An 11,013-nucleotide genomic window follows, 5' to 3' on the forward strand; every position below is an offset into this window, starting at 1 on the left:
AAACTTAATTGCTTTGCTTGCGTTGGTGTGGTTCTTTTCTCAAACATTTTTGTCTCAGCAACTTTTGTATCAGCAGCTTTTGCATCAGCAACTTTTGTATCAGCAGCTTTTGTATCAGCAGCTTTTACGTCAGCAACTTTTGTATCAGCAACTTTTGTATCAGCAACTTTTGTATCAGCAACTTTTGTATCAACAACATGCGTATCAGCAACTATTGTATCGGTAATTTTTGATAATTCACTTGCCGTACCCGCCGTTAAAATGTTGTTGCTGTTGGGGGTTTTGATAGTTGATGATGTTGTTGTTGTTGACGTAGACGTGATATTCACGTCCCCATGAACCTTATTCTGATTGGTCGATTTAAATAGATCATCGGGTACTTCATCGTCATTGGTTAATTTGAAGAGATCGTCAGGGGCCTTATAATCATGGATCAGTTGAAAAAGATCAGCATGGACTTCACTATCATTGGCCAGTTTAGAGGGCTCATCAAACGCTTCATTCTTATTGGTCAATTCAAATAAGTCATCAGAAACATCATTTTCATTGGTTAGTTTGAAAAGGTCATTCGGGGCTTTGTAATCGTGTATTAATTTAAATAGGTCATCGTCAACCTTGCCCTCATTGGTCAATTTAAATGGGTCATCAAGTACTTCACCTTCATTGGACAATTTGAATGGGTCATCTTCTACGTCAAATAAATCTTTCTTCTGATTGGCTGGTTTCCGAGCGACATGTTCATCATTGTTGTCCATAACTTTTAACGAGTTCTGGTGAAAAATAATTTCTCTTAGAAATAATTGTGCAGTATTTGAAAATCCTTATTACATCGATACAAATGATATTCAAAACACATTAAAATCAAATTTATCTTCCGTAAAATTGAATAAACCAAATATAACAAAAGCAAATTAATTATCCCATCATAATAAAACCCGACATAATCAAATAGGACTGATTTATTAACCTATAACTTTTTGTTAATTATAAACTTTTATGATAAATAATTAATAATTTAACTAACTAACTAATTAATTAATTAGAACAAAAAAACAATACCTAGAAAATTAAACAATGATTAATAAACTAATAAACAAACTAACAAAACAACACAACACAGTACAGCTATTTCCTATATAAAATAAACAAAAACTACTACAATATAAACCGGATCCATATGTATATATATATATATATATATATATATATATATATATATATATATATATATATATCTTCCAATTGTTTGTTTGTATAATGAGATATGTTAGCTGCTGCCTTGATGCTAATGAGAGACTGAAAGAATGAATAAATGAATGAGTGAATGGATGAATGAATGAATGAGTAAATAGATAGATGGATATATGGATGGATGGATAGATGGATGGATGGATGGATGAATGAGTGAATTAATGGATGAATGAATGGATGAATGAATGGATGAATGGATGGATGAATGGATGGATTAAATGTTCAACAATCGATAAAACTATAAATTAAAAGTAGATAAATAACCAAAAAGATTTACTAAATAGATAGAATGATAGTTAGATAGAAGAATGAATAAAATAAATGATTAAAATGAATCACAGATTGAAATGAATGAATTAAAAAGTTGAAAGAGCAAACGAATGAAAGCAATGCATGCACTGGTAAATATTTAGCTGAGTTACTCACTTTGAATATGAAAACAAATGAATGAGTGTGTGTGTGCGCGTGAGTGTGTGTGTGTGTCTGTGTGTGTGCGTGAGTGTGAGTGTGTGTGTGAAAAAGAGAGGGAGAGAGAGAATTTTTTAAAGAATGAATGTTAGATGAATGGATGGATGGAAAGAAAAGATATATAAACAAACTATCGAAGGACTGAGTGAATGAACAAGTGAATGAATCATGAAAAAAACCAAAGGAACGAATTTGTAGACGAAAACAAAAATTTGCTGATAGATTGATAGATGTAGATAGCTAGATTGAAAACAAAAAATAGATGAATGAATGAGTGAATGTACGAATCATAGGTGTCGACTGCATGGGGCCTGGAAGGGCTTACGCCCCCCTAATATTTAGTCCTTCGGGCCCGCACAATGTTGATCCCCCCAATGTTTTGTTATAAAAATTGAATATTTTTCTATACTAATTAATTAATATTTAATATTTAGTTCTTGAGATATGTATACCGTATTTTAAGCAAAAAAGACCTAAAATTTAATGGCTTTTGGCATGAAGTAACTTTGAAAGCTGCAAAGAATAATATAGAAGCCCCATCACTGCCGCGCATAAGACGGGCCCCCCAAAATTGACGAAGGTGGACAACCTTATGAACCTTCTGGTCCAAAGGAGTATTTTAAAAGAATTTACATTCAAGCTGTGGATGGCGTACTGGAATGTCTGAGAAGAAGATTCAAGTCCGAAGAAATTCTTATTGCACGAAACATTGAAAACTCAGTTCTAAGTGCTTTAAATTCGCAGGATCAGGATTTAAAAGTACGAATGTACATTTAAATGGATGAATAAATGAATGAATGAATGAACGAACGAACGAACGAAAGAACGAACGAACGAACGAACGAACGAATGAATGGACAGAAAAAATGGGAAGATTAATCATTCTACTAATTTACATCAATTTATAAGCAGCGGTAAGTCTCTTTTTATAATGAAACGTTGAATATTAATAGAAAGGCAACCAAATGGCGATAATACAAGACAGCTACAACAACAACAACAACAATAATAATAATAATAGCATTCATTCATTATTCATTCCATTCATTCGTTCGTTCATTCGTTACATACTTGTTTCGCTATGAAACTATCATCTTTTTCATCATCATCCAGAGTAATTTTATTATCTTTGTTATCATCCTCATCAGTGACGTCACCTCTTTCAAACAACAAAACCGAATTATCTAGCGCCGAACTATCCAGCAAATCCTCCCTCGCTACTTTCACGATCTTCGGCTCGGATGATGACGACACAACTTCCGGTGACGTCATCATCATCGTCATCGTCTCGTCGCCGTAGAAGCCGCTCAAGTCGCTTCCAAATAAGGCGCTTTCGTTCGCGTTAGCGTAGTCGTTACTACAATCATCAATGGAGAAAAATTTCGAACTCAACTCGATATTTTCATCATCCCAATTCGCAATACTACCAACAGTGGTAGTATTTCTAGAAGTGGTATCATTGCTATCTATAGTAGTAGTAATAGTATTGTAAATAGCAGCAGCTGTAGTAGTGGCAGCAGTAGTAGTAGTAGCTGCAGTAGTAGTAGTAGAAAAGGTATTAGTACCTTTAATTATTTCTGCAGTTACATCTGATGAATATTTCTCATCATCTTCATCATCACCGTCGTCATTATTATTATTAATATTATTATATATTATTATGTTATTATTATAATTATTATTGTCATCATCATCATGCTTTAACGTTCCGAACCAATTATCATCGCTTACATAATTCCATGGTATTGGCGAGGGTTGCTGTATTGTTATGTTTATCGGTTGTTGTAATGTTGTTGTTGCTGATGTTGTTGTTGATGTTGTTGTTGTTGTTGATGTTACTGTTGATGTTGTTGTTGTTGACGATGACGTCATAATTGTTGTTTTAATCTCGTCTTCAAAGGCTTGCGGGGCGAAGTTTAAAAAATCAACATCAAATAATGTTGCGGATGTTGTTGTTGTTGACGTTGTTGCTGTTACTGTTGATGTTGTTGTTGTTGCAGTTGTTGTTGATGCTGCAGTTTGTGTTGGCAACGAGAATAAAGATGTTGGCAACGATGTAGTTGTTGCAGTAGTTGTTGATGACGAAGATGATGGTGTTGTAGTAGTTGTTGTTGATGGTGATGTCATTAATGGTGATGTTGTAGTTGCTGTTGTTGCTGCTACTGCCGATGTTGTTGTCATGGTTGTTGTTGTTGTTGTTGGTGATGACGTAACATCGTAGCTAATGACGTCAACGTCATTTTCGTGGGTAATATCGCTCAGGCTATCATAGAGTTTGTCGGTACTCTTCGATCTACCCTTATCCTTCGTTTGGTTTGTATTGAAATTTATCTTTGCAGTATTTGGAACTGTTGATAAGTTAATGTTATTCTTGTTATCAATAATATTGTTGTTGTTGTAATTATTATTATTATTATTATTATTATTAGTAGTAGTAGTAGTAGTAGTAGTAGTAGTAGTATTGTTGTTGTTGAAGTTGTTGTTGTTGTTGATAACTATGGCGTTTTCTATGTTGATGATGTCAAGATCTTTGAAACTTTCATCATTTATATAGCTATTATTATTATTAATATTATTATTATTAATATTATTAATATTATTATTACTAACATCATCGTCATCATCAATACTTATCTCTTTTACCTCTTTTACGATCTTCCTATCGTCATCGTTGTCATCATCATCATCATCGTCGTCGTCATTTTTGCTTTTATTATTATCATTATTATTATTATTATTATTATTATTATTATTATTATTATTATTATTATTGCCATCATCATCAGCAACAACTCCAAACCAATTATCGTCATTCATGACGTCAGAACCGATTGGAGAGGCGGGCGTGATAATGATACCGAGATTCGGTTGTGATGATGATGATGATGATGTAATTAGTCGAAGATTATTTTTAGAATTCCGGGAAATTCCCGAGTTATTAATATCAATGTTATTATTATTATTATTATTATTATTATTATTGTTTTTAGCGTAGTTTAAAACTATTTCTGTTACCTCTTTCGCCTTGATTCGTAAAAGTTCATCATCATCATCATCATCACCATAATCACTTTTATCATCATCATCAACAACAACAGCATCATCATTATCATCATCTTCTTCTTCATTATCATCATAATCATCACCGTCATACTCGTCGTCATCATCGTCATCGTATGTAAGTTTCGCAATGTCGTAACTCCCGTAATTATCATTCCTCCTTTTCTTTCTCTTCTTCTTTTTTCTTCTTTTCATCATTTTACTATCATCATCATCATCATCATTATTATTATTATTATTATTATCATCATTAGTAGTAGTAGTAGCAGCACCAGCAAAGGTAGCAGCAGTTGTAGTAGTAGTAGCAGTACCACTATTCTCACGACCACCAAAACCACCATCATCATCATCATAACCAACAATAATATTGACATCATTATCAGCCCCACTAGCAACAACATCATCATCATCATCGTCGTCTTCTTGGCTCTTCTGTGTTATGGAGTAGTAGCTGATGAGGTTCACAGGTAAGTTTCCTTCACTCCTTCCATCTTTCTCATCCAGTCTTTCCTTCAGTCTATCAACATCGAAATCATCATCATCATCGTCGTCGTTATTATTATTAATGTTATTAGTAACAGTACTAGTAGTAACAGTATTATTATTATTATTATTATTATTATCATTATCATTATCATTATTATTATTTTTATCTCCGATGTCTAGAGACTTTTTAAAAAGCAGCCGTTGATAATCCACTCGGCCATCCTCATCGTTGTCGTCATCATCATCGCCACCGTCTTTATTATTATTGTTATTGTTGTTGTTATTGTTGTTGTTGTCGTCGTCATCTTGATCAAAATTAACCAACAACTCAAAGTCGCCGCTTCCATATGCTCGCCTATTACCATCATCATTATCGTCGTCGTCGTCATCATTATCATTACTTTTGTTATTGTTGTTGTTGTTGTTGCGAGAACTGACACTGACATTAACGTAATCGTTAGTTAGTTCACCAACGTTTTTATAGTCGTGATGAAACGCTGCTGCTGAACTAATCCTAACATCATCATCATCATTACCGCCCCTATCACCATCATCACCCCCAACAATACCATCATCATCATCATGACCGCCTTTCAACAATTTGTAATTAGTTATGTCGAAGTTAAATTCGTCGTGGAGCATTTTAAATGGGGATTTTCCAGTTTCTATTTTTAAATTTTCCTCTGCGTCTATTTTTTTCTCATTACTATTTTTAGATTTTTCATTATCATTATCAACTCTGTTAATGTTAATATCACTAATAGTATTAGTAGTATTAGTAGTAGTAGTAGTAGTGCCGGTAGTAACGACAGTGGCGGCAGTCGTAATAGTAGTAGTAGTAGTGGTAGTAGCGGTGGTATTAATTGTAGTAGTAGTAGTATTACTATTTTTAGTACTAAAGACATCGTTATCATTACGATCCAAATTTTTCAGCCAATCAAAATTAACTATCAAGCCCATCTTTCTCTTGCTAACAATATAATTGAGAATGTTAATTTTATTATTTATTTTATTATTATCATTATTGATGTTATTATTATTATTGTTAGTAAAATAGGTAGTAGTAGTAGCAGTAGTATTCTCCTCTTCCCATTGGTTACCAGTCAAATTCGTACCAGCCAATGGCGTGCGGGGACCACCAGTGACGTCATATTTTTTGGGAATACCCTGAGTTAAAAATATAACTGAGGGCTGGTAGTGATAATGATCTGTTTGCGGGTAATTTTGTTGTGGGAGGAGCCAGGAGGAAATGATTGACGTATACTCTTGCGTGTTTTCTGCAGCCGCTGACGACGATGACGATGATGATTTTGTTGAAGTTGAAGCCATTATTATTATTATTATTATTATTATTATTATTATTATTATTATTATTATTATTGATGTTGTTGATGTTGTTGTTGATGTTGTTGTTGTTGATGTTGTTGTTGTTGCATTAAGCAGTTTTTTTACCTTCTGGCGACCGCTTATACATTCGTTATATCTCACTTGGCGTTGATGACGTTGCTATTGATGTTGTTGTCGATGACGTCACTGCTGTTGTCGTCGTCGATGTTGTTGTTGATGATGGTGATGATGGTGGTGAGCTTGTTGTCGTCGTTGTTGTTGTTACTCTCGAGAAAGTTCTCGATCAGTCGCTACAGACCGATTTGACAGACAATATTTGCAGAAATACCGAATAGTCCCAGCATTAGTTTTATTATTATTATAACTATTGTTACTAATTTAAGTTAATATTATTATTATTATAAATTATTATTATCATTATAACTATTGTTACTATTTTAAATTATTATTATTATAAATTATTATTGTTGTTGTTGTTTTTATTATTTCTGTTTCATTGCTACTCGACTAGAGCACTCGGCGGCTTAACAAAGCAAAGCTGAGCACCTGATCATTATTATGATTATTATTTGTATTATCATTATTATTATCGTAATTATTATATTATTATTATTATTTTATTATTATTTAAAAATCGTCGCCTGAATGAGCCATTCATTATCAAACCTCGCCGAGCAGTTATTACGTCGAACTGGTCAATAAATGTTTTGTATGTGTATGTATGTATGCTTCTCTCTCTCTCTCTCTCTCTCTCTCTCTCTTTTTCTCTGTGTGTGTGTGTGAAACGACGCAATTATCAGTAACTATTACTACTAATGCTTATACTGCTATGCAAAAATTACTAATTATTTTTGTATTATTGTTACCATTATTGCTAGCTACTATTATTGTGTATATTGTTATTGCTATTATTGTTATTATTATTATTATTATTATAATGAGCAATTTTATATTCATAAGTAAAAAAAAATTAAAAAAAAAATCCAGTCACGAAAGATAGTTCTATACGAAGATTTATTTTCCCATACTTACTTTTCGTCATCTACCTCATCATCGTCATCGTGTTAAAAGCATACGACCAAAAAATTTCACACACACAAACACACACATACACATTCACTCTTTCACATCGGTTGAGAGAGGTACCGCGGCCTTATAAGCATACGACCAACAAATTTCACACACACACGTACACACGCACGCACACACACACAACACGCACGTACACACAACACACACACAAACATACCTTTATCAGTAAGTTTTTCTTCACAGCCACTTTTTCAACATACAATTTCTAGACCGTCAGCGCTGACCGCCTCCTTGCAAAAACAATGCATCTGAAGAGCTCCCTACCAAACATAAATAAATACACAATGGAGGTGATTTGCAAAGTTATTGTAACTTGCAAAAGAATCGAAGTTAAAATGAGAGTTACTGTTCGAAGTAGCAGCAACTGTTGTTGCAGAATTAGTATCGGTGTTAGTACTAGCAGTAATTGATGTATTATTAGTTGCATATGTTACAGTGGTAAATGCAGCACTACAAGAGTAGTAGCAAAAGTAGAAGTAGTAGTTTTTGTTGGTGTAGTAGTGGAAGTAGCTTTCGCAGCTCTGGTATCTGTTAATTAATAGTTATATATAGTAGTGTGGCGTGAATTGTATTTTTTTTACCGTTAACTGATATGCTTGAATTAAAATATACAATGTATGTATGTTTGTATGTATGTGAGTATGTGCGTGTGAGTATGTAGACATGTGTGTATGTGTGCATGTGTAACGGTCCATAACAGATGCGTGAGAGTAAATAAAGTAGGGTTAAAAATCTGATATTCTTTACAAAATTTACTCGAAAATTAAAAAAAAACAAAAACTAAACTCACAATAAATCTTTTAATATCGCTCGGACATAAAAAAAACTTTTAAAATTATGTTTAATTATTTTATTTCAAATGTAAAAAAAAACGACAAAGACCAACATAGAAAAATATTCCGAAATAATTTGCACGCAAAGAATTATAATATTGTCATCAAATCAAACGCTCTCTTCGTCTCTCTTTCTCTCTCTCTCTCTCTATATATATATATATATACGTGTGTGTGTGTGTGCATATGCAACACAGTATCAAAATTTGTATAGCGCCTCTCTTGAAAAGAGATCGGGATGGTTTGATTATTCTAATACATAACATTACCATCGTAACTATTGATGTAATAATAAAAATATGTAATGAATAAATGTATGCATGCGTGTACGTATGTACGTACGTACGTATGTATGTATGTATGTATGTATGTATATATTTATGTATGTATGTATGTACGTACGTATGTACGTATGCATGTATGCATGAATGTATGCATGCGACTTCTCTTAGTAATAGTAGTAGTAGAATCAGCTAGTGAGCTGCTGAATGCATAAATAGCTACTAGAATGTGCCCTACTACTGTGCCATTTTTATTATTATTATTATTATAGTTATTATTCAACCCGAACAATTAAGAACGAATGCAGGCTTAGTGTGTGTTGCTGTGTTCTTGTTTCGTTGTCCTTTGAAAGGCTAAAGTGTGTTTATTTATGATGTATAGTATGCGTGTGTTTGTGTATGTTATACGTGTCTTATGTACAAATCTGTGTGCGTGTCTTTGTGTGTATGTGTCTTATGTACAAATCTCTGTGTGTGTATGTGTCTTATGTACAAATATGTGTGTGTGTTTGTGTGCGCGTGTGTGCGTGTGTACACGTTTGCTTCCTGTGAGAAACAAAAGATCACAGTGAGTCATAAGGACAATAGAAATAATAATAATTAAAACGCAATTGCAAATATGGCAATGTTCACCATTTAAGTTCATTTACTCATCATCTTCTTCGTCATCTTCATCGTCACCATCATCATCAGCAACAACATCAGTAGTAGTAGTATCATCATTATCATCATCCACATCATCATCATCATCATCCAGACCATCATCGTCTGCAAGTATTCTTATAATCTTTGATGTAGAGTTGTACTTGGATAAATTGTGACATCAAGTTTGTCATTGGAATGATCTGGAACAAACAACGATCGTCATCATCAGTGCCAACGACATCATCATCAACCTCTTCTTCACCATCTTGACTCCAGGTCGCCAGCCACATGACCTCATCGCTCACAGATTGCTTCTCCAACAATCTTTTGTAGGCCGACAACTTTGTTTTCACCTTCATTCTCCAGGTTCTTTTCTCTAAATCTGATTCATTCTTATCAGGCATGGCGGAAAATATTTGAATTGCATCTAGCAGTGAACGTCTCATCATCATTTCTAATTTAAATAACTCTTCCACTGTCAGATCTTCACTGATATACCTGGGCAGGCTCAGTGGTTCTATCGCAAACGTCTCCAAAGTTATTTCACTTTCTGCTTGAACGACGCAAACATCAATTCTTTCGATTCTATTTTCTTCTAGAACGTTTTTTATACCGGAGATTAGTGACTCGATGTAAGTCAGCACATCCCTGTGGGTGCAAATCCAAACGGGAACGCCGAATTTCTGCCGGAGTTCGAAGCATTCCGGCGGATAAAGATGGCGACTGTGGAGAAAATTGTGAAGTAGTGTTTCAAAAAAATCGCAAAATAATGGCGTCGATGACGTATATTCGTCTTTGTTTCGATTCATCTTAATTTTTTGGGAATGAAAATGTTAAAATTTGAATTTAAAGCGCCCATATGTAAACAAACAAAGTTCCTCCTACTTTCGAATGAAAAGAGAATCTAGGTTTAAAACAGCTTTGCCATCGATTATTATGCACCCAACTAAACTTAAAGCATTACACAGTACACATAAACTCACAATCCTCAATAAATTTAATGATTTTGTAATTAAGATTCAATTAATTAGTTAATTAAATTTAATTGTTCATTTAAAACGAAATTCTAATACTTTTATTTAAACATTTAAAATGGAAACTCATACATTGATAACAAAAAAATAAAATAAAATAAATATATACATGTATGTGTGTGTGTGTGTGTGTGTGTGTGTGTGTGTGTGTGTGTGTGTAAATACATGTGACTGTGTATTCGTTTATCCATTTACTAATAAGATAATAATTAATAATGTAAAAACAGCACACGAAAAACATCAAAATTCGACAAATAAAAGCGTAAAAAACGTGATTACCAGACTAGAAATGTATAAATAATTCTCAAAACGAAAATTTAAAAAAAATTCATTAAATAATTAAATAAACGAAAATGACATGAAATCAATAAAACAAACAAACTCCTGTATAAAGTAATACAATGTGTAAATCTGTGCGTGAAAATATGTAGATTAACACGCACGCACACACACGCACGCACACACAAACAAATAAATAAAATGAAATACTTGAAAAATTGTACTTACATAAAAAAG

At 33.2% G+C, this 11,013-nt stretch overlaps 2 protein-coding genes across 2 annotated transcripts; both read right to left on the reverse strand.

The window, feature by feature from the left end:
• Positions 1-2,199: 2,199 nt before the first annotated feature.
• Positions 2,200-6,594, reverse strand: HELRODRAFT_166454 (hypothetical protein; the record flags this gene model as incomplete). Its single annotated transcript, XM_009033372.1, has 4 exons — positions 2,200-2,382; positions 2,791-3,477; positions 3,683-3,940; positions 4,330-6,594. 4 exons carry the CDS (start codon positions 6,592-6,594, stop codon positions 2,200-2,202), a joined length of 3,393 nt encoding a protein of 1,130 aa, XP_009031620.1.
• A 2,985-nt stretch (positions 6,595-9,579) lies between these two features.
• Positions 9,580-10,272, reverse strand: HELRODRAFT_166455 (hypothetical protein; the record flags this gene model as incomplete). The annotated part of the gene is made up of 1 exon (XM_009033373.1): positions 9,580-10,272. One exon carries the CDS (start codon positions 10,270-10,272, stop codon positions 9,580-9,582), a length of 693 nt encoding a protein of 230 aa, XP_009031621.1.
• Between the last annotated feature and the right edge of the window lie 741 nt (positions 10,273-11,013).

This window comes from Helobdella robusta (genome assembly GCF_000326865.2).
Source record: "Helobdella robusta unplaced genomic scaffold HELROscaffold_9, whole genome shotgun sequence".
NCBI lineage: Eukaryota > Metazoa > Annelida > Clitellata > Rhynchobdellida > Glossiphoniidae > Helobdella > Helobdella robusta.